The 24,596-nt window shown below is 48.5% G+C and overlaps 1 protein-coding gene across 10 annotated transcripts in view; it reads right to left on the reverse strand.

Annotated features, from left to right (window-relative positions):
* CLEC16A (C-type lectin domain containing 16A) overlaps positions 1 to 24,596 on the reverse strand; it is a 196,460-nt gene that overhangs the window by 154,650 nt on the left and 17,214 nt on the right. For all 10 annotated transcript variants that reach the window (XM_049111392.1, XM_049111391.1, XM_049111390.1 and 7 more), the window contains exons 4-9: positions 20,562 to 20,710; positions 18,150 to 18,255; positions 16,317 to 16,440; positions 13,339 to 13,513; positions 11,787 to 11,840; positions 8,906 to 9,019 (exon numbers count right to left, since the gene is read on the reverse strand). In XM_049111392.1, the coding sequence (XP_048967349.1) occupies positions 8,906 to 9,019; positions 11,787 to 11,840; positions 13,339 to 13,513; positions 16,317 to 16,440; positions 18,150 to 18,255; positions 20,562 to 20,710 (722 nt within the window). The remainder of the gene's footprint in view (positions 1 to 8,905; positions 9,020 to 11,786; positions 11,841 to 13,338; positions 13,514 to 16,316; positions 16,441 to 18,149; positions 18,256 to 20,561; positions 20,711 to 24,596) is intronic.

Genomic DNA, 24,596 nt, shown 5'->3' on the forward strand with positions numbered 1-24,596 from the left:
AGGCCACTTCCATTAACAAGAGGAGCGTAGCATTCTTCTCCACGAATTGGCCAATTATCAGGGAGTGTTAAAGCTGCAGAGGCAAAAAGTAAAGAGATGCCCATTGATATCCGAGCTCAGAGGACTCGCACTGCACACATGCTGGGCACTGTGACTGTATGAAATGCAGCAGGTAACAGCAAGATGGTGCTGGAACCGCCTCGAAAACAAGCTCTTGGTGCTGCCAGGCCCATAAGAGACCAGCCTCATCTCATCCCCGGAGCTTCTCCACCTGGGCCATCATTTCTGTCCCTCTCAACACCTGGTGGGGTTGCCTGGTATGTCCCGTCAATGCCGTGCCTGGCATTCAACCAAAAGCTAATGAGTTCTGGGGGATAAATTAATTGCAAGATATTTATGATGGAAGAGGTGCATCCAAGGCTCATGTAAAATAAAATACACTCTCTCAGTAAATGACAACACACTAAACACTTGGGTATTTCTTCAGGAAGAGTGTTTTACTCTATCTTACTCTCTAGAAAGAGGTAACTGTGGAATATTGGGAACTCCTAGTTACCCCAAACAGTTGGCCCAGAGGCCCACATCTCATGCTAAACGGGAGTGACTGCTGCAGATGGTGACAGAAGGCCAAGAAACAGAAGCAGCATGGGGGTCTGGGGCTGGATGCCTGCGATCCCCTGGTGATGGGGTGGGGGGCAACAGGATGATCACCCAAGCTCTGAGGTCATCGGCTTGCTTATGCAAAGAATATTAATACCACTCTCTGGGTTATCAGGAGCCTAAAAGAAGATGTCAAAGGAGATGAACAAGATGAGAAACGCACCCCCCTCTCCCACTAACCATTTTTCTTTCTTTTTTTTAAAGATTTTATTTATTCATGAGAAACATGGAGAGAGAGGCAGAGACACAAGCAGAGGGAGAAGCAGGCTCCACGCAGGGAGCCCAACATGGGACTCAATCCCGGGTCTCCAGGATCACACCCTGAGCCGAAGGCAGGTGCCCAACCGCTGAGCCACCCAGGGATCCCCTGACCCAGTATTTCTTGCACAGTGGCCCCGTTTTGATCCTAGCCAGCCAGTTCATCCCCACCAAGGTCTCTGACTCACCACTGTCCACACCTTGCCCATCACAACTGCCTGCCCTCATGACCCCCAACTCAGCTCTTCACCCTTCAGCCCTTAAGCCAACAAGGCTACTTCTTCCGGGAGGCCTTCCCTCACTTTCATCTCCCAAAGCTGGTTTCTGTTTCTTCCCAGATTCAAATCTTCAATCTGTGTTGACATGCTTATTTACTGTTTCCCTCTACCAGAATGTCAGGACAGGGACCTTGTCTGTCTTGCTTGTCCTGTATCCCGAGGCCAGCACAGTGGTGCCTGGAACATGTAGATACTCCAGAAACACATGTGGGAGGAGGAAGAGGGGTGAGCAAGCCAGCCAGCCTGGCACACAGGAAGTGCTCAACAGAAGGGCGCCACTCTTACTAGGGAATGAGCCATCATTGTAGTGGCACCCAGGGCAATACCACATAAGCCAAAAATCCTGCAGGGCTCTTTTCCCTTCTCTGCTCATGAAGCTAGAGGTTTCCAGGGGGGGGCCCAACTGTCTCCCGGGATGAGATCTGCCCACCTGCCTCGCTTGTGGTCTTCAGTGGGCAGTGAGTAGACTGACACCACTCCCCTCCTGGCACACTGTCATTAAACCGTGGGATCACCGGAGATGGAACTGAATGGCGTGGCCCTTCTCTCACGGGTGTGCAGCGCCCCCAGCCTCCCGTCAGACAAAGCACCTTGAGCAAAACCAAGTTTCCCAGCTAGAGGATTGTGGCACTGACCAAGACTGGACCTCCTTGGCTTGGTACATACAAGGCACTCAATTCCCTCATAAAGTTCATTATTTCAAGGCAACTGACATTTACTGCAGGATCCAGGCTAAACACTGGGGACACAAAGGTTATGACGTTCCCATTTCTTCTGATCTAAATTCCAGAATCTCCCAATGGCTCCAAAGGCAGCACATGCTTCAGAAGCTTGTTCCCTCCCTGACCTCATCCTACTATGCTCTGCCCTGCCATGCTGCTCCTTGCTAGTCCTGACACACCAGGCATGCTCCTGCCTCAGGGCCTTTGCACTGATTGCTCTTTCCGGCCAAAGTGCTCTTCCTGCAGCAATCTACATGACTCACTCCCTCACTTCCTTCACATCTATGCTCAATTGTCATCTTCCCAATGAGCCCTACCCAGGCCACTCAATGGAGAACTGCACCCCACTCCAGCCTCTGAGTGCTGCCACCCCTTCTCTGCTTTACTACTGTTGCTTTTCTAAAGCATTCTCATATTCTAACATGCTACAGTGTTTACTAATAGCTTCCTGCTTCCTCTCTTCCTGCTGCATTAGAAGCTCTGGGAGGTCTGGGGCCTTTGTTTTGTTTCCTACTGCACTGGGGTGCCAAAAGAATGTGGGGTACCTGTCCAGTAATTGTGTATTAAATAGATTAATATGGGGCAGCCCTGGTGGCTCAGCCGTTTGGCGCCTCCCTTCAGCCCAGGGCATGATCCCAGGATCGAGTCCCACATCAGGCTCCCGGCATGGAGCCTGCTTCTCCTTCTGCCTATGTCTCTGCCCCTCTGTCTCTATCTCTCGAATGAATGAATGAATGAATGAATGAATAAATAAATAAATAAATAAATAAATAAATAGATGGATGGATGGATGGATGGATGGATGGATGGATGGATGGATGGATGGGTGGGTGGATGGATGGATGGATGGATGGATGGATGGATGGATGAATACGTAATGCAGACCCAGCTTTGAGAAACTCATAGAGTCTGGTTAAAAAACTCAAATGCCCCCAGGGGCCAGGTGGCTGATAAAAACTAATGAAGTCCCAGGGCAGAGACACCGGAAGTAGTGGATGCCTCATCTTTCTGTTGTCCCCCCACCGCCCCCCTCCCCATTTTCCAAATTTTCACAGAAACCTGGAGGAGTTCACCAGTGGCTCAATGCAGACTAGGGATGGTCCCCACTGAGCACAGGGCAGGACACTATCTCATACCAGGGAGCAAGCAGTCCTCAGCCTGGACGCCACCCCAGCCTCTGACATGCTGCCAGGCAACTGCACAAAAGCCATCTAAGGGTCTGAGCCACAAAATCTTGTCCACCCCTGGTTCACCCCCACTCTGCCCACTCTGCTCCCCCCTGCTGGCTCCCCTAATCTATGGCCACCCCAAGAACCTTGGGCCCTCCTCTGGCTCACTGGACCAGGACCAGCATCCTTGGTCCTCTGGTCACCTGCAGCCCTGGCTAAAGGCTATCCGTCTGTGAGCCTCCATGCGATGGGACTTCTGGCAATTGTCCAGCCGCACCTGCGCAGGGGAGAGGAAGAGGTGACTGCTTCTAAGGGGTCTCTCACCATGACAACACCCTACTTACTAAGGGGAACGTGGTGCACTCTGGGTTCTCTCTCACTCTGTCACATCCTCTTAGGCATGAATCAGCACTGCCACACTCAATACTTCTGCAGGCCACAAGGATGACTGGGAGCTAGCATTCCATTCAGGGGTTACGGGACAGACCACAATGGCCCCGCAAGAAAAGGAGAATACACAATGAGTTCCAATTCTCTTGTGGGATTGTTTGTATCGGTGCCAATTAAGGCCCTTGATTTATAGTGGTCTATTTCTTCCTTCGGTGTGCACCACCAACCCTCTCCCAGAAGCCTCTTACCACTTTCAGGAAGAAGAATGTGTGTGCTTCAGAAGCAGCATTGATTAACTAGGGGTCACGAGTAAGGTCATGGTCACTGAAAGATTCAGGGGAACTCTACTTTGGGCTGCAAAAGGGGCTACTCAGCATGATGCATTCAATATGAAGGAGGCTCGGCTGCTGTCTGATTCAAGCCCGGTTTGGAAAGACAGCCCTGCAGCAGTGACCCGGGGACCCAAGCCAATGATTAGTGCCCTGCTTCTGCACACACAGAAGCCAGAGGAGCCAGGCTGCTAGTTTCTCAGATGCTGGCTCCACACACCACGACTGGATGAGTGTTCTGTTAGCTGAGGACCTGGCTCTCAGAAAAGACAGGTGTCATGTAGAGAACTGGTAGCTAATGTTTTAGGTGTGCACTTACTCTTTTGGATTGCCAGAGAATCTGGACACTATTCCAACTGGCTGAACTGCTGCCTACAGAGAGGTGGTCAGCATCCTCACCTTTGGGACAAATAAACCTATTCTGCCCCAGGATTCTCAGTCTCTCTTCTGAAGTTACAGCCAGCCAACCACAGGAACACACCTAAGCGTGCTAAGTATTTGCAGTTTCCCGAGATTGAATTGGGGGCTGGCTAAATTGCAGGGCCAGGAATGCACAGAGCTCACCCACTGCCACCAAATGACAGTTAATATTAGCGCTATCACTGTCATCATTGTCGCTAACATCTGGCCCTCAGTGCCTTTGTTTCTGGTCTTATGGCGCTTCCCTAAGGGGTGCTCTAAGGGTACCTCTACATTAATCATCCCAGGAAGGGAGGTCCCAAGTAAGGGATGTGGGGTTTAGATACGAAGGTCATTGTAATGATAGTATCTAATATTTAGGTCTTGATGTGTGCTAGGCTTTAGGAGAAGTACTTTACCCTGCACTTAATCTTCTATGCAGACCCATGTCCATTATTCTAATTGGAGAACAGAGGACACAAGTCTGCGGAGGTAGACTAACTTGCCCTGAGACCTATCTAGTAAGACCAGGAACCAGGATTTGGGGGGCCCAATCTTATCAGAACCGTATGATTAATGTAGAGGCACCCTTAGAGCACCCCTTAGGGAGGCGCCATACAACCAGGGCCAGGTGGTTAGTGACAATGATGACAGTGATAGCGCTAATATTAACTGTTGTCATTTGGTGGCAGTGGGCTGAGCTCTGTGCATTCCTGGCCCTGCAATTTAGCCAGCCCCCAATTCAATCTCGGGAAACTGCAAATACTTAACACGCTTAGGTGTGTTCCTGTGGTTGGCTGGCTGTAACTTCAGAAGAAAGACTGAGAATCCTGGGGCAGAATAGGCTTGTTTGTCCCAAAGGTGAGGATGCTGACCACCTCTCTGTAGGCAGCAGTTTAATCAGTTGGAAGCCTGATTCCAGAGTCCACTCCACTAGACTATTCCTTAAGGACGGAAGCAGAACAGTACCAAAGGCACCCCACTCTACCACTCTTCCCCCAAAGCCGGCCTCTGAGCAAAGAGAATGCGAGAGTCAGACTCTGAAGCTATTTCTGTTTTGAGAGTCATTAAGAACATCAAGAGAGCCCTTGTGACGCCACCCCCAGTTCACCCATCAGCTTGCTGATTCCTGCATTTAGTGCCCCTGAGCATCTCCGGCAAGCCCATGATTGTACAGGTGATGCCAGCATCTCATCTCCAATATATGGCCCCCTCTGTTTGCTGGGCACAGGAAGCCCAGTGAGACCAGGGGTCATGCCTTTCCTGTGCACCACCGCATCTCTGAAGAAACAGATTGAAGAAATGCAAAACGAAGTAAGCTATTCCACAGAAGTGGAAAATGAAAACAGGTCCTTAAAAAAAAAAAAAAAAAAAAGCACCTGTAGGTAATGATGCATATCCCATAATCTCATCTATATGTTCATGTTGCAAAAATAACAAGATGTTAGCAGTTTCAGGATTAGTGTTCTCTTACTCTATTTCCCTCGACAAGAAACAGGATCTGCTCTGCATTAGAATTATAGCAAGAACTAGCCCTCAGCAGGAACCATATGATTTTAATGCACAGATGAATTTCAATTAGACATTTACCTAACCATGCTGATGCGTTTTAAATTTAACCCTAAATTACAGACTTTTCAAATAACTCTGCTCTTCCCTCTACTTCTCTCTCTTCAATTTTGGTTTGGTTTTGTGAAAGGTCTGCTGGTAAAAATGAAGCAATACCAGTAACTTATCTACAAATTACGGGAAGGAGAAAGTAGGTTAAAAAAGATCAAGAAACTTAAAACAAGCATGATCAAACCACATCCGAGTTAGGCAGGAAACAATAGGAGACCGTTCTTGCTCAGAGGGAAGGAAGGCGAATCTTACCAGGACTATTGTCAAGTAAGTCATAAGTGGGGTTCACATCCACTCTGCCCAAGTTTCAAGTGCGGTCATCCGAACACAACAGAGTTCGATTCTGCACCCAGGGAAAGGCGATACCCGGAAGCAGAAAGCTGACACTTTCACTTGGGCTAGCAATTCCTTTCATGCTCAAAACAATCTCATTTTCAGTCCAGGGGTCCATTACGAGCAGTTGGGGGTCTATCACAATGGAGGCAGGAACTTCAGCCCAGAAGGAGGCCAACGGGAGAAAGAACAGATCTCTTAAGCACTCCTCGTTAGAGGGTTCAATTGAGGCAGGTATCCCAAGCTAGGCGGTCACCAGGAACTTTGTGCAATTTGCTTTTGCTCAAATTGCAAACCCCAAGCATTAATGCTAGTATCCTGCTGTGATACTGTACTAGAGTTTTGCAAGATGTGACCACTGGGGGCTAACAAGCACAGGGATAGGATTATTTCTATTCACTGCATGCCTATCAATTGCAGTGAAAAAAACCTGCAAACGCCAGCACCCCAAAGATCTCTGCGTTCACCTCTTGGACCACCAAGTCTAACTTTGGCACCACATGTCTTATAGGAAGACTTTCTGGGACAAAGCCGGAGCAGCAACCAAAGAAAGTCCAAAGGCACTCAGCACATCACAGCTGGTTATTAACGTAAATGGTGTACAAGTCTGCAGCAGGCTGTGTAGGGAGTAGGCACGTCCGATGGCAAACACATGCCTCGTCTGATGGCGGGGGCGGGGGGGGGGGGCAGCCTCGGAGGAGCTTGCTGCAGAAACACGTGTATAATGGGGACCAGATCTTCCGACTGTTCAACGAAATCCCAAAATCTGGATTTTTATGTGAAACTTCCTAAATGTTAAAGTTGGTCACTCATAAAATCTTCTTTTAAATACTGCAAAGACCAAATCAAACAGCTCTGAGGGCCAGACTGCAACCGGTCACGTACTTTTGATGGATTTCCCTCCCATCCTCCCCAACAGCCCTCTGGAGTGGGACTCATTCCCCGTTTTATAAATGGGGTGAAACCACGTGCCCGAGAGGAGCTCCTGGCTGGCGGGCCCTCAGCAGCTCTGACCAGGAAGCCCTGTGGATTCTGCGGAGTCAGCACACGGCTGCTTACATTCAGTCAGCAAGAGGGGGTTTAAGAAGTTGCGGAGAAATATCTCTGGCTCCATAAATACCAAGTCAGCTCCATGTTTTCTCATCTATGGTGTCATGGCATGGGCCCCAAAGGGAGTCCCTTCCTGATTCAATACTCATCACCCCTGTTGCCTCTAGGTTCCATCCTCTCGCCAAAAGCTACTCCTTCCTTTTAGAGCACTTCTAAGACTTGCGATAGTCCATTTGTTTGTATATTTGGTCAACATCTGTCTCTCCTACTGGACTATAAAGCTCCAACAAGACAGAGACTATTTAGGATTTTGTATATCCCCAGAGCTAATGCGGTGCCTGATCCAAAGAAAGAGCTTAATAAATACTTGTTGAATGAACCAAAGAAGGGATAGGCCAGACAGGGGCCATGAAAGGGCCCCATTCAATTCAGCTGAACTAATGCCACCACCACTAAGGACAGAAAGTTTCTGGGAACCTTTTCAGAGGCTCTAAGACTCCCTTAAACAGCAAAACAGCCTGGCCAAGCCGCCGCACACCAGAAAAACCAGCAGGGCAGGGACTCCTGTCACTGCACCCTGGGCAGTCCTGGCCTTTCACGCTACAGGATTGCATGCACTCCACCTGCCAGCTCGCTCAGGTATGGCAACAGAGTCGACTGCCCAAGGGCAAGCCTAGCCCTTTTACCTTTGTGTCTACTGCCTGAGAAACCGGTTGCAGAGACAGAAAGCTCACGAAACAGCCTTTGTACGAAACACTGTGCTCAACTCAGACACATGTGCCAAGCCCAAGCTGCAACAGATACAAGGAGACAAGATGCCTGCCAGAGCTGCTTTAAGTTGCTTTAAGGAGAGGGAGCTAGGAGCAAGGGCCTTCCAGGCTGTGGGTACGGTAAAGGCACAGATACGGAGGCAGAAACACAGGGCACGCTGGGGAGAAAGCAAGCTGGACTGGTACTGAGGGAGCCTGGAGCTCAGGACATATGAGAAGGATGGTAGGATGGAAGACAGGCAAGACACACAGGGGCCAAGCTGGGAAAACCTCAGAAGAAATCCTAACACTGGTCTCAGGAGTTTCATTTAGCAGAACACAAAATGCACAAACATGCACAAACCACAGATGTGCTCTGTTTAGGCCACAGCTGGGTGATCATTTAAAACTTGGGAGTGTTTGCATCCAAATGCAGATTTCCAGCTTCCCTGGAAATGTGAGGAAACCAGGTGACACTGCATCCATGCTCCTTCAGAACTGCAGGTGGGGGTGAGACAGCAGCTGCTGAGGAAGGACACACATGCTCTCCAATTTGTCACAGTCCCCACCCTTCCCTACTGTCTCTCACGGGGGCCCATGTCATTCATAGGTGTCCGGTCTCTGTAGGTATCTGTGCCTAGGACAAGGTAGTCTCTCATTCCGTCCCCGTAACAGTGCCTCACAGATACATAACCTAGGGCCCAGAGCAGTACGATTCCCTGTTCAATAACATATGATCAATTGAATCCACTCTGTACCCAGCCCCAATTTTCTTGAGTACACATTTCAAAACTCTGATTAGGTTCCTTGAATCCCAGACCAGCTTATGCATCATCATTGCCCTATAGGCAGAATGTTGGTTTCTGGTTTTAGAGAAACATACGCACAAATGAAATGAGCAGCGGCTTCTTATCAAGGTCTAGAACAGTCCCAACGCTAAGGACTTACACAACTTCTCTGAACATCCTGTTCGGTCTTAGCATACATCTCAGACAGATCACCATTCAGGATGACTTCAGCTAACGAGTTCACTAGGGGTGCGTGATGTATAATTAGGAAGACCTGGTGAGAAAGAAGACATCAGATTTGCATTAAAGTATGCAATCTCTCCACCTCTTCCTTCCTCAATCAGAAACAACGATGTTGGGCTACTTGGGTCCTGTATTAAGGAACCATCCCCAGGAAGCAAAATCCAAAGAATGGGTACCATTTAGGAGAATCCAGTTATGCCTTTCTCCTTCCAGGGTCGGCCCCTCCTTCATTCAGACTGTTGCCTATTTGGCTGGCTGCTCCCCAGCGGAAGGAAGTGCATTAAAGCTAGACTGTCCCTCATGGCTGGGTGAAGCCAAATCCGGCTGAAGTGGAACAACGTAGGAAAGAGCAGCCAAACCAGCACACTCCTTCCTCTCCACAGGCATTTTAGTGTCAAATTTGATTATGTTAAGACTGGAAGGCACAGGCCCAATATTTCAGTTAGACGGGAAGAAGGGGCCAGCGAATCTTGTTCCAATCAAGGACTTGGCAAAGGGTTGGCTACGCAGAGATCCCATCGCTGGGATGAGCACTGACCCCTGTGGTGTGTTTCAGCACACCAAGATTCCATGGCAGCGGGAGGGAGGTATGGGCGCTGTGGGGAAGCAAAGCCACACGAGCCAGAGATGGGCCTAGTTGTGCCAGCATGCAAGATCAGAAGACGCTGGGCTGTCCGGGATGGCCCTGCTACCCCACCCTGTTGCCCAACATTCAGAACAGCTTTGGGAATCAGGGTATTCAAAGCTGCCTCACAAAGCTGACTCAGACACACCTGCTACTTTGTTTTAAAATATAAAGACACCACCAGTGCTGTACCCACCATTTATACAGAAAAAGGGTGTGTGCATATTTGCATTTACTTACATACACATTAAACAGGATTTCTAAACCCTGGTGCTACCATGTGGCCATAATTCTTTGCTGTGGGGGGCTGTCATGTGCATTGTAGGATGTTTGGCAGCATCTCTGGCCTCTACCCAACCAGAAATGTCTCCAGATGTTGCCACACATCCCTGGGGTGGGGGGGAGGGAAGGGAGCATAGAATCACCCCCAGCTGAGAACCCCTGGCAGACAATGTCTCTGGAAGGGTGTAAGAAAACCCTGTGCCTCCAATTGTCTCCAGGGACAGAAATCAGGAGATGAAACAAAAGTAGAAAACCCGGTTTTCACCTGTTTGAACTTTTTAACTTAAAAAATTTATTAGAAACGTAAACATAGTTTAAAAAAAAAAAAAAAAAAAAAAAGCAGAGCCAGACACTGAAACGCTGCCACATCTGGGAAATGGGACTGGGTGCCTGGGGGACGGGGGCGAGGAGGAGACTTCTAGAAGGACTGAATCCCTGGTCACACTAACGTTAACGTGAGTTTTCCTGGTTTTGCAGCTGTGCTTGTCAAATGATTTGTAAGGATGCTCAAAGATACAAGATTTCTACCTGATTGGAGGTTTTCACACATTTTGGGCAACATGAAAAAGCTAAATTGAAAATGCAGGGGAGGATAGGCCCTGTGGCTCCAGCTGAGGATGCCAAATCGCATACTATGCTTTTTGTGAGACACTGAAACAGGCATCTGGTGCTTGAGCTGCTAGTCCTTCCCTAAGAAAACAGGAGCCAAGGGGCTCTCAGAGAAAGGGCGTGGCCAGACCCCACGTCCCTCAGAGGGGACACTGCCCACGCAATGCTCCAACAGCTAATGGGTCCTGGGAGTGCTTTCCATGGGATTCCTGTGGCTGAGCATCTGGCTGCGCAAGTCCTGCCAGACTCCCAGAATCCCAAGCAGGAGGTTCGGGCAGATTTGTAATGAGGCAGCAGTCAAGGGTGCCAGGAGATGCTGGGGTTTGCACCGAGCTCCATCACACAGAAGGGCATTCAGAAGGAGTGGGCACCGGTGCAGAGCTCTGAGCAAACAGATCCCCCAGGACAGGACTCCGAGGGGGAACAAGGAGCAGGCCATGTGCGGACCCCCGACTGGCTTTGCCACCACCAGGACGCAAGGGCTGCAACTCTCTTCTCAGCCCTGCCTCAATCGCCAAATGGCCCAGGGACCAGAGCAGAAGGACGCTCTCTCAGCAAAGCCAATAAATACCTGCGCCATTGCAGAAGTGGGAACAGAGCTCTGGTCAAACGTTTGACTACTTGACAGTCTAATGAGATGGCCTGAAAGTCTGGACTGCTTGTAATAAAAATATTTTCAAAGTTATGTAACTGGGTCGCCATGGAGTTTTTCCCTTCTTGTAAATATTACATAATTACGAGAAGGAAACACACTTGTTTAAGAGGGGGGAGGCAGACAGATTGGCTCAAGACACAAATCTGGGAACTGAGGCTGCTACAAGATACCTTCCAGAAGGTAATCTGCGAACTACCACAAGAGTCTTTAAAAACAGTCTCATTAGTGGAAGTTTCTTAAATGAAGGCTGCTGCAGGGATGCACATACTGGTTCTTGCAGTTTGGGGCTTATTTCAAAATGCCATGAATAAGACCTACACCTCTAAATTTCTAGAGTATTTAGAACACTCCTTGGTTATTTGAAAACCTCAGTCCCCATGGTGAAAACCAAGCACATTAAGTGCCAGGTTTGATTTACTTTCCATTCTTCTTTCAATTTTCACCCGTTACCATGAACAAGACACCAGCCCCTTTACTCTGTGTCTGGAAAACAGAAACTGCCACCTTTCCTTATGTTGTTGTTTTACTTCAAGATGTGGGATGCAGAGAGAAGACAGGGTGATGTGGCCCGGTCCTCCAAAGGACCCCTGAATGTGGCTGGGGACACAGGTAAACGATGAACCGTACCTGCGACAGGAGATAGAGAGAAACGGGCAGGCTGATCTTCGGGCGCTCTCCTCCCTGTTGAAAGTTGGGGTAAAGAGACAGAGAGAGGTCCAGTCATACACGCGAACAGCACAAAATACATGAAACCCAAAAGCCACCTGTCTGAAGGGGAGGTGCCCTGTCCCCCATCTCCCCCATGCCCCTAAGGCTGTTCTTTCCTGGTACTAGTTAAAAGTCCACTCTGCAAAACAAATTCGTAACCTAATCCCATCCAATATCATTCTCCAGGCCTCTGTTTTTCCACCTGAGAAATCCTTCACCATTAGTCACGGATTAGAGGCTAGGTCCAAGAGAAGAACTGCTCCTTAAATTACCAGGAATGTGAATTTCGCCCAGCTGGGCCACAGAGTCCGCTGCCCCACAGGAGAGGCCTCTTCTCAGGAAGAGCTTTCAAAATGGAGCAAGGAGGGGTCGGGGCACCCTGGCCTCAGAAAAGCCCCTCAAAAAAAAAAAAAAAAGAAAAAAAAAGAAAAGCCCCTCATTTGTACGGAACTTCAATGTGCCCCATCCTGCGTCAACCCTGGGATGATCATCAGGACGCTGGTTCAGGCAGGTTAGCTGCCTCATCCAAGGCCACAGAGTAAGGAGAGGGAAGATGCAGAATTTGATCCCAAGTCTGAAAACTTTAAGTCCTGTTTTCTCTCTGCCTCCCAGAGCTGCCTCTGATCTAGTTAGGGTTGCAATTTTCTTCTATTTGCTTGTTTTTAAAAAGAATCTCCATGTTCCTCCTCCAAAAAGAAAGCTACAACCCTTGGGGCACAGCCAGAGAGGATGGGTCCCTGCAGAATAACCAATTGGCTCCACCCTGCCTCCTGCTGAGGTCTCTGCCCCTTAGCTCTGGAAGAACTAATTCCCTAGCTCGGAATCTCTCCCGGTGGGGTCTGAGAACCGCCAGCTCAGAGCCACCTGGTGGACAGGTTAATGATGCAGACCACTGGTCCACTACAGATCCACTGAGCCTGAACCCCTGAGATAGAGAGAGGGCCCCCGAGAATGTGTATTTCAACACCGAGACAAGATTCTGAGCCTAAGTGTGGACAGTCACTGCTCTGGAATCTTTTCTGAAGAGCGCTCGCTCCATCCATCCCTTCCCATCCATCCTGTGCAAGCTCTGTGGCTGGCTGGATCTTCTTCAGAACAATGAGCTCTGGCGACTATCAGAAAAAGTTAACCAGGGATGAGAACACATCAAGAAAAGAATGCACAGCAATCAAAAATCTAAATTCAGAGAGGTTCCCTTCTGGTGTCACCGTTCTTTTCTCACTCACTTTTGTAGCTTCCTGAAGCACCCCCCCCACCAACACACTCCCTCTTAACCCTCCCTCTCTCCACTTCACCCTCGCCCCCCAGGAAATGAAAGGGAAGGAAAAAAAAAAGCTTTGAAAGGCATCTCTCTCAGGCTCAAAGCCTCGGTCCCTTGAAAAGTATGGTCTTATTCCAGATGACCATTCTTCCCCCTTCTGAAGATAGCCTTCAGCCCACAGGCATGGTGGGGCCAGGCCTCTAGCCCCACCTTGTCCTGGTTCTCCAGCGAGTACACGTAGAGGGGTAGGAAGAGTCTGTTGAGCAGATGGTCCGTGAGCACATCGTTGAGGAACTCACAGTTGATGATCAGGATGTCATTGAGATAATGCAGGTGGTCCAGGTGCTCGGCCACCAGGTCGCTCAGCTTCCCCCGATTCCGGTGCCTGCCAAGAAAGAGGACAGCCTTAGCCTGGAAGCGGAAGCACAGATCCTTTGGGCCAAGACTCAGTGGCCACTTAGGTCATTGACAGTGTTTCATTCAGACAACAAATATTCATATGACAAACAGGCTCAAGGGACACTTATACTGGCCCTACCCATGCCATGTGCAAAGGGAAGATGGGCAGGGGTACCATGATCGATTTTAGGGGACCTTTGGGGTCCCCCCTACCCTGGGGGCCTCACTATGACTCATCCACCAACACCACTACCATAGCCCGAAACAATCTGGGTAAATAAAGCAAAACTCAGCTCCCTTAGCAAGCCATTACACAGGAGTAGTCAGTCGCTGGTTGACGTAGGAAGATACCCTGCCTCCCAAGATAAGCAGTATTAATGGAGCAATAAATCCTTGCTAATTAAAATGCTCCAGAGGAATTTCAAAGAGAAAAGCAGGCCTCAGCAGCCACATCCAAGCCCCTGGCCCCGACCATATGGGGGTGGGGGGTGGCACAGTGCAAGGATAGGACACCCCACCCCCAGGAGGTCTCTGTCTCCTTCCAGGAAAGCAACAAGCATGCCGGCTGGGCCCAGGGGGTAGTCAGTCTGACACCTGCCAAGGACGGAACCCCTCAAACAGCTAGCGGGCACACGTTCACTACCCCTCAAAGTGGTATCTGTTGCAAAGAGCAATGTAGCTGGGGTAAGACATTTTGTTTGTATTACAACTATTACTCTAGTTAACAGATGGTCGTTTCAGAAGATGAGAAATTAAAGAAGACAATAAAAGCAAAAGACATCAAGGTCTCCGCTAATAGATAATATTTTGGGACTTGGGACCCTACAGTCTGTTTTTCTACATTTCTACATCCCCATACAGTCACAGCTAAAATATAGGTATTAGGTATCTATCCATCAATCATGTGTGTTTTAGAAAGAAAAAAAGAAAAAAGAAAAAATAGGGTCAGTTTTGTTTCTTCCACGTAATTTTTAATAATTATTCCTTATTATACTTTAATAATGTATTTAACAAATATTTGTGGCAAATACATGTTGTGAAAGCTAACGGTATGATGGGTACCTATGAGCCCATCACCCAGTGGAGACCTAGGACATTTATTCACTTTATTTTGCAACCTTTTGCCCCATTTAATGAGATTCTATAGGAATTTTTCTTTAGCAAGATAGTTCATGCACTTCACTTTTTAAACCTTTAGTTTTAAAAAAATACATGTAGATGGGCTTACAAGTTAAATGCTATTGAGAAGCTGATGGCAAAATACAGCAGCTCTGGCCCAGCCTCCCCCACCTCGGTCTGCTCTCCAGAGAAGGCAGTTTTAAACTTTTGACTTGTTTCCATGGATAGCTGCCCCCACACCTCTAGAAAATCTGCAAGGTCACCTATTTTGAAATTGAGCCATTTTAGATATCGTGTAGTGACCTCCTCTTATGACCTCAGCATCCCCTCCACCCCTGCCCCCCCCCCCCCCCACCGCCATCAACAACTGGAGTTGACATCATCATGACCATTCACTGTAGGGCCCACAGAGGACAGAGTCCACTTCCTTCCTGAAATAACTTTTTGTCTTGTCTGGAATCAAGAGCCAGATTACGTGTCACATCCATGACTGCCCATACCCATAAAGCTCCTGGTTTTCCCAAATGCCCTGTCAGATCTGCCACTCACCTAACCCAGCTTCCTCCCAAGATTGGGGCTGATATTCCCCAGCCCCCAGGAGACCTCCTTTCTGGACCCCCTTATAGTCCCGAGTCCACCTAGGTGAGCCTCCACCAGGGCTCTGCTGGACTGACACTACGGGGCAGTGGTTCTCCACTGGTGGCGATTTTGCCTTAAAGGAGACATCTGGCAGTGTCTGGGGACATTTTTCATTTAAACAACTGGAAATGGGGCACTGCTGGCATCTACTGGGCAGAGGCCAGCATGCCTACCATGCCCAGGATGGCCCCCCAGAACACAGAATTCCGTAGTTACAAAGTCAATGGTGCCAACTTTGAGAAATCCTGCTCTGGAATTTGTTTCATCACTCTGGAGCCCAAATCGTCATCTTAATTTGTTGTGTTGTTTGGTTTTTTCTTAAGTAGATTTACCGAGATATAATTCCCATACTATAAAACCTACCCATTTAAGGTATACAATTTCATGGTTGTTAGTACATTCACTGAGTTGTCCAACTGTTCTCCTGATCCACATTAGAACATTTTTAACCCCTCCTCCCAAAACAGCCCTGTGTTCCCATTTCCCCCCAACACACCCCTTCCTCCTCCAGCCCTCGGAAACCACTAGTCTACTCTCAGTCTCTCCAGAGAAATGCCCTGTTGTGGGCATTTCATATAAACAGGGCCGCATAAAGTGTGATCCTTTGCATCTGGCCTCTTTCCCTGAGCATCATGCACTCAAAGGTCCAAGCACAGGGTGCCACGTGTCAGCACTTCACTTTCTTTTACTGCCTAGTACGATTCCACTGTATGCAAACGCCACATTTTATCTGCTCACCAGGTGACAGATCATCTTACTCTCTTTACCAGCTGCCTGGCACCCCATCTATGGGTGTGCTGAATTTAGTGACCCTACTCCCCTCCAGGAGGTAGGAGAGTTGTTTATATGACTTTCCACAGTTATAAAAAGCGGAAAGGTGGGTAGAACCTTTCGGAAGATGGAAGTCCACATTCTGCCGACACACAGGTGGGTGAGTTTTGTGCTAGTGTTTATTTTTCCTCAATGAAAACAGAATTCTCCCCTAACCACTCTCTCTGCCTGAGAAGCACCCCCACAAGGTGGTCACTTACTCCTCATCAGTCTGCACGCAGTTATCAAGTTCGATCACGTGGCTCCCGATGAACCAGACCAAATTGGAGAAGTAAGGAACAGCAGTTTTATCTCTGATATAGTGCAGCATGGCCTGGTTATCCACTGAGAAAATTCACAAGAGAAGAAGAAGAAGAAGAAAAAGTCAAACTACCAAAAATAACTGGGGGAGATTAAAAAAAAAGAAAAAGAAAACCACAATGAAAAAGCTCTCTGCTATAATCTGAACCTTCTCTGTCTTTCCTGGGAATACTTGAAAATTGGTTATCTTATTCATGAAATCATACACATCAAGGCAGTTCTTATGCTATTTTTATAATTAATAAAATGAATTAATTAGGTTAAATATTAATAGTGCAATCAGGAAGCCTACTTCTCAGCAATGCATTTAGCTCGACTACAATGGAAACTATGCCATTCTCAGGCAAGTTTCCTGTATTTACACGAAAGGATAAGTTAAGAAAGCAGAAAACCAGAAGTTAATAACTTACATGACACTGGAATAAGGAACACGGGAATCGTCATTGAAGGAAAGGCAAAAAACAGACAACAGTTAACAGGGTTAGGAACTGGGATGGTGAGACAGTTGCTCAGAGGGACAGAGGGCTAGGGCAGGAGGCATCTAAAGATTCGAGCTGGAAAAGACAAGAGAGAAGAGAGAGCAGGGGCAGCAGTACGGGGGCTCAGACCAGGGCGCAAACTCAGAAGCCTGCTGAATGGGCCGCTGACTCAGTGAGTGAGGCCGGGAGGCCCAGCCTGTGAACTAGGGAGCCCAGGCCTCAACCCCAGGGGGAGCCGCTCAGCACACCAGCTCACCACTGCCAAGTCTCTACTTTCAAGTCAGAAATCCAGAGTTACCCATGATCTCCCAGTGTTTAAATACTGGCAACTATGTATCTTTTCAAGGAATATGTAAGCCAATCAAAACATGTCTGAGGGCTGGTCCAGCTCTCCGCCCTCCGTTTGCAACCATGGGCAGGGGCCCACCAGGCTCTTAGACAAGGCTCTTCAATTTAGTGCAATCCCAAAGTGAGGCTGGAGTGAGTCCCTGAGGAGCTTCCCTCACCCCAATTAGGGGTCATCTCAAGTAATAACACCATGACTCATAATCTAGAAGGTCAAAGCCCTTTAGACCTTGAGAAAATGGGAGTCCCAGCTCCAGTGTGGGGACTACAGGGGGAATAACCCCAGTGTCAGGCAGGGAAGGCACATGTCCTCAGAGGGCAGTTCCAGGCTGGGAAACTTGTGTCCAGCCAGCGTTTGTATCAAGGTGGGCGGGAATCTATGGAAGGGCTGTCTCCCAGAGGTGATGTTTTGGGCATTAAGTACATCTTGACAAAAGGAGAATTTTTTGGGTTTTGCAGATGCTTGAAAATACAATACTGCCCCCTGCCGTATGAAATGCTTCTACACATTATTTAGAGATAACATAACCCCAGGCTGTACTTAAGTGCATTGTACAGCCTGAAACACAAAAATGTAAATATGACATTTAAAAGACAACTTTGCTTTATCTAATTGTCACATGGCTGCTCGGAGTCCCACAAGTGCCTTTCTTAGGACACTACTACTGTGTATCTGTACTGATTAAGACTTCAACATGCAAAACCGAGTGCCTGCAGAGTGGCACAAAAATTCACGCAAGGGGCCAATTAAATGTTGATGATTACAAGCCTTTCGTGAGACATGCACCCCCAGCTGTAATAAATGGGCTCTCTGTGACCACCAGAGAACTATGTATACAGACTCATGAGAGCAAGCACCAGGTGTTAAGTTAGAAATCAGACGAGCTATGAGTACATAAGGAAGCTTACCTTTGTAGACGTTCAAAGTTATGGTTCTTACAGCAATTCTAACCATGCTTTCAGGGTGATTGAAAAATTTTATGGCTTCTGTGTACAGGGCAAAGTCATTAGTGTGCTAAAACAGAAGAAGTACCAAAAAGAAGTTACAAACTCACAGGGCAGGCCTTGCCCCCACCCAATTTTCTGAATCTTATCAGACTTCTGTAAAAGACAGAAAACCCATTACCCTTCATGAACCTGAAGCCAGTGGTTCATTACCAAGGGATCACAACAGTTGAGAAGCATAGAACTACACTGCTTGGGGCCTTAAGAAAAGCAGGACATGATCTGGGCTTGGACCCGAGCAGGGCGAGCTCTGCTGCCCTCTTCTGGCCAGTTTTCCCACATGACTCTGGATCCCTGCTCCAAGGGCACCTGTGGGCAGTGAGGGCATGGGGAAGAGCAAAGTGACAACTGTCTAATGAGGACAATGCCGCTTTGAGCACTAGAAGTGTACACTTAGCAGGAGGTAGGTACAGTACTGGCCCACATGAAAGAGGAAACTGAGCCCACCTAAACATAAGGCTCCTCCCAGCTCCACTGGTGACCAGCAGGATGCTCTTCCAGAAACATCACTCTGGTCCCACAGTCTCAGTGTCCTGCCCTCCCATCCTGGTGTAAAGAAGTCCAGCTGCACTTGAGTGGAGGTAACTCTCTCCAGTCTATTTCACAGGCGGATTTTCATCCACCTGGGAGAGTCTCTGGCATGATGCAAAGATTGTCTATGTGTCTCTGGACATGTTTAAGGGGCACCTACTATCTGCCAGGTACTGGGCCACACAATGTTAATTTTTCAAATTGCCATACATTTTGTGGTCGACAGCTAGGATTTTTTTCCCTCCGAGACCAGTTCTTCCCCACTCCTAATCTAGACAAGGAAAATCAAGGTTCAGGCTGTTCTTGCTGTACCATATGGGGACAGCTGGATGGATTTTGCCCAAACTCAGAGGATATGTCTGAGAGTATGGTCTGACTATAAATAGAGGTTGTGCAGCATACATGACCACCAATTGGAAGACACCTGCCATGCAAACAGTACATCCTCCAGGATGGCCCAGTGACCATCACCACCTGTATTTGCACACTGTCATCCTTTCTCACACTGAGTCAGGGCTGGCCCATGTGACTTAAGTAATATGGCAGAAAAGATGGTGTGTGGCCTCTGAGGCTGGGTCATAAAAGGCATTACAGCTCATCTTGGTCTCCTGAATTGTTTGTTCTGGGGAAAGCCAGCTGCCATGCCATGAGGACACTCAAGCAGCCGCTGGAGAAGCCTGTGTAACCGAGGCCTCCCGCCGATAGCCAGCGCTGACTGATCAGCTGCACTCTGAATGAGCTGCCTTGGAAGCAGATTCCCCAACCCCACCCGGCCTTCACATGTAGCCTCGTGATAAAGACCAAGCAGAATTGCCCTGCCAGGCTGCTCTCAAATTCCCGACACCCTCACGAGAAACGTGGCATCATTCTGACCAGGAGAACACAAGAGGAAGTCTGCTGGGAGGCTTCTGAGAAAGTAGTGTTTTGGGAAGTTAGAAAGGAACACAAGAAGGGAAGCGATCTCTTCAGGCCTGCTGGCAGCACTACACGAATGTGTGATGTTTGGAGCTGCTGTGGCCATCCTGGGACCGGGAGGGGTTGAGTCTGAGGACAGATGCCAACTATATGGTCAGCAGAGCAGGAAGATGGCAATGCCTGCTTCCTCAATGACGTGGTTGAGCCACAGGACGAACCAGCCCCAGGACAGCCGGCATCTGTACCTTTTGGAATGTGAGATAAACCGACTTTATCAAGTTCCTTTTCACACTGTGAAAGGCAATTTATTTATTGAAATGGCTAGTCATTTTCCCAAGGAATACCAGGGACGTTAGCATGTGAAAGGGGACAATGGCCCTGATTTTAAGGAGCCAGGTACATACTAGGGGCTCTGAAGACATCATCTCACTTAATTCAATCTCTGGAAAATCCTTCGAGGTAGAGACCATCATCCCCTTTTCTCAGATGAGAATACTAAGGCTCAGAGGACAGAGACTTCTCTGAGGTCACGCAGCAGAGAAGTAGTAAAGCTGGGTCTGACCACACTGCCTGTTTTTCCCGCAGGGCAGCACAACCCCCAGTTAACTTTTGAGCACTTCTCCCCGCCAAGAATGCAATGTTCTCAGGTCTGTCTCACAAATTCAATTTTACGTTAAAAACAAAGAGGTAACTTTTAAATGAAAAAAAAAAAATTTTAAAGCATGTCAAGGTCAAACAGGGTCACTATGAAAATCAGGTAATGGTGAGCACCCAAATGCTTTGTCAACAGACACGAGGCCACTCGGCCCAAAGGTGCTGCTCTGACCAACTAGCTTTCTGCCCAAATGTCCCCCTCTGGCAGTTACTTACCTCATTGTAAAAGAAATGGACGGTGTGGTTGTTGAGTTTTAATGAAAGTGTTTTCAGGAACGATATATAATATGCCATAATCTCCTCATCGGAAAAGTCAAACTTATGGACGATGATAGAATTTACATAATTATTAGAGAGCAAATAATCTAGAGGGAGAGAAAAAAAAAAAAAAAAAAGCCAAGACAGACGGGTTAATTCATGCGGGAGGAAAGCCAAGCAGACAAAGTCAGGTGACTCTGAATATACTCGAACCCATCAAGCTTCTGGGTCGCTGGGGCTTAATAGGCCAAACAGGAGCGGCCTCAGCTTTAGCCAGCATAGAAATCAGCCAGCTGCTCTCTCCAGCCTCAAGAAAGTTCAAGAACCATGAGACAGACAGACTCAGGCTACCCCTTCCTCCTACACCAAACAGAAAAAATATTTCAACATCTTTTTTTCCTTGCTGGCAAAGTTCAACACAGAGCTGGGAGTGGGGCAGATGTGTTGGTGTGTGGGCATTTTCACAAACCACCCACAGACGAGGGGAAAAAGCACTGGATTTTATTAAAAGCTGTTCCACGATGCCATCAAGAGTTACACTGCCATCCCTAAATGCTACAAAGGGCTAGCTACATAGTCCTTTTCTCCCTACATAGCCACATGATCCCATAAAAGCTACTTTATGCAGAACCTCCCTCCACTACATGCCCAGCACCAGGCTGGGCACTTGACATTATCCAGCAGAGCAGGTCTCATTCCTCTCATTTTGCAGAGAAGTAAAAAAAAAAAAAAAAAAAAAAAAATTTGCCTGTGGCCCTGCTGTTCGATAGCCTAGCCTTGGGTCCCTGCCAGGCATGTCTCTGAGCCCTCACCAGTCACCCAGCAGAGCGCTGCCATCCCCACTGTGTGTGTCCTGTAGGCTGCCAGTCTGTGAGCTCTGCACCATCCCACCGTCTCCCCCCTCCCCCAGTGGTTAAAGGCAGAATGGGACCAACATCCACACCTAAAGGCAGATGTGGTTAGGGCAGTAAACCAAGTGGTTTGGAGCCTGACTACTCAAAGCCTAGTTCTCAGACCCGCAAACCAGCATCACCTGGAGTTTGTCAGACGCACAGAATCTTGGGCCCCAGCCCTGCCCACCTTCTAGGCTCTCTGGGGTGGCCCTGGTACGCTCCCTGTGTAAGAAACACTGCATGGCTTCCAGTCAGGCTCATATTTCGAGGTCTTGCATTTGAAGGGGACTTGGATCCACCCTGCCCCTGCCACTCCCTCGTTGGGTGACCCTGGGAAAGCCACTTAGCCTCCTCACTCTCCAGTTTCCTTACCTAAAAACAGGAGTAATATTATCTTTCTCAGGGGTCTGCTGTTGAGGATTAAACTGGACAGAGCATCACGGACAGTGAGAGGCACAAAGCAAACACGCAGTCATGGCAGCCGCCACCACTCCTCTTAGCCCTATCGCACAGAGACCCCTAATCCCTCCCATTGACCCTCCAGCCACCAGGACTAGACACGGTTGCTCTCAGGAGCAGGAAATAGATTATTATTTGGTGTCAAAGAGGTACCCAACCTAAACCAAAGTACTACTAGAAAGACTGACATCACCAAACGCACCCCCAAAGAACCATCCAGGAACACGGGGCTGCGAGAGGGGCCGCCTCCTCAGAAGCCAGCTCTCAGGGAAAGCCACGGCCTTCTGAAAGGCACACTGAGTATTCCCAGCTTGACAGGCTGTGTTCAATACCTCCCGATTCTAATAACTCCTGAGACAAATCCTGGGGCTCTAGAGGCAGTGGGTCTGGGGTGGGGGTTCCTAAGAATCTTAATTGACTTAATTATTTAAAAATGACATTACATGTATCACAACTCTGAAGTATACAGCCTGGTAGGTGTGCAAATGTACACATAGGTGAATCTTAAATCCACCTACTTTGTACTTACATATATATTTATATATACATGCACCCTTCACAAATCTTAAGTGTCCAGCTTGATGAATTTCTGCAAATACATTACACCATGTAAGCACCATCCAGGTCACAAACAACATATTTCTAGCTCCCCAGGAGGCTCCTTGATAGCCCTGCCCAGACTGTTTAAGATGAGACTCTTTCAAAAAAGGCTGCCACAGGATAATGCCGGATTACAAAACCTCAAGGATGATTTAAATTAATTTATATGATGACTAATTCTGATAAAGGAAGGACAGTCAATACCCTCCCCCCACAGCAAGCCCTGGTTTGACATGGATCACACCGACTTGTTTTGCTTGTTCTAGAGCTTCAAATCCATGGATCACGCAGCACGCACGCTTGTGTCTGGCCTCTGTCACTGGTTCCCACATTGGAGAGTTACCCACATTGCTACATGTGGTGGTCATAGTTCATTCCCAGTCTCCTTTTTGCTATGTGGTATTCTATTCTATACACAGTCCTCAACCTACCCCCCCTAGAACCTTAACTTGTAAGAAGCAGCCCAGTGGGTGCTGATGCCCAGAGCACTTCTCTTTCATTCTGTCATTTTGGCTATGGCCGGGGATGAACTAGCTAGCAGAAGGTTGACATGTCTTGTGGGGAGCCACTGTGACTGCTTGGTGACTTCCGGGCCACCAGAGGCACGGATGCCAATGCTGGCAGCTTCAGACATACCGCCATGAGCCTCTTGGCTACCTTCTTGAGCTGGAAAAGCCACATGCTCCCATCATTCCCCAGTGGGGACTTTTTCCAGGGCCTCCACAGGATGACTCTGTGGGTGCTGCGGGCCACCGTGGGGGCAGCAGAGGTGCCTCTATTATTCGGCTGGGATTTTTCTACTACCCCCTCACTGGGTGGCCAACTTTCTGTGGTATCCTTTTCTAATCAACCCAGGAGTCTCTAAGTAATCTCAGTCTCTCGGGCCTTCTGTGACTTAGGTCACCGAACCCAACAGGCAACAGGTGCACTTGTGAGATGGCTGCTCGTAATAGTGAAAACCTGGAAACCACCCCGCTGCCCGTGGGCAGGCAGGAGAACTCGGGGCTTAGAGAGATGAAGCTCTGGAGCCGAACTATGTGGGGATGCGGGAACGGGCTGCCTGAAAACTTAAGATACGGCAGGAAGTTGGGAAAACAGAAAACAAATGCTATGTGTCCACTGAACCATGAAGGAGAGGCTCTGCAGAACTTCTGCTTTCTATATTCTCGTCCTGTTTGATTTGTTGTTGCTGTTTTGGAATGAGGACGTTTTCTTCCCATGGTTGAAAAATAAAAATAACAGCAAAAGTCACCTGTCCTCCTCACCCCCACAAATCAAAGTAAGTAAAAGGCAGTCACGTCTGCCACTTCCACGGGGCTTATAGAAGCACTCTGTTGAGTTCTTCCTAAAGATGGTGGCATCTTGCCTGCGTTTCTTATAACACCGCACCCTTAGTCCTAATTCAAGAAAAGTCAAGGTGGTCCGAAAACTCCAGCACTTTCCACCATGCCAACCCCTGCCCATCAATACAATAGCCCCGTGGCTAGCTGGGCTTAGGAAGGTTACCCGAGAACAGACATTTAGGGGAATGCTGGATTTAGTGATAAAAGCAGCTCGACTGGACGCCTCCATTTGACAGACCCCAGGCTGCCCACATCCGCTGCCACACTTAATCCCCACACCACTCTATTCCCCAGATATAAGCATCATCTCCACTTCACAGAAGCAGAAACTGCAGCTGGGAGCAGAGTCCACCCCCCCACCCCCACGCCCGGAGCACAGGCATGGCCAATGTGGCAGAGGGGCCTGGGACCTGGTGGGGTCCAGGGCCTGCACCTCAGGGCTGGGTCTTCCCCCCTCGGAATTTTCAGAAACCACACACAATTCATATCCAGGGTAACAAATGCTGTTAACACGGGAAACCACTTACGGAGAGTGAGTCAACTCACTTCGGGAAGTATGAGCAGAGGCTCCTAGGGTGGCAGCACCACCTAGTGGCCACTTCCCAGAGCCACCATTCACAGCCCCATCCCTGCCTCTCCTCTCCCTGCTTCCCCCTGACAGTGTCGCCCTCTCTCCCTCCTTCCACCCACCAGAAACT

The sequence above is a fragment of the Canis lupus genome, chromosome 6 (assembly GCF_003254725.2).
Source record: "Canis lupus dingo isolate Sandy chromosome 6, ASM325472v2, whole genome shotgun sequence".
NCBI lineage: Eukaryota > Metazoa > Chordata > Mammalia > Carnivora > Canidae > Canis > Canis lupus.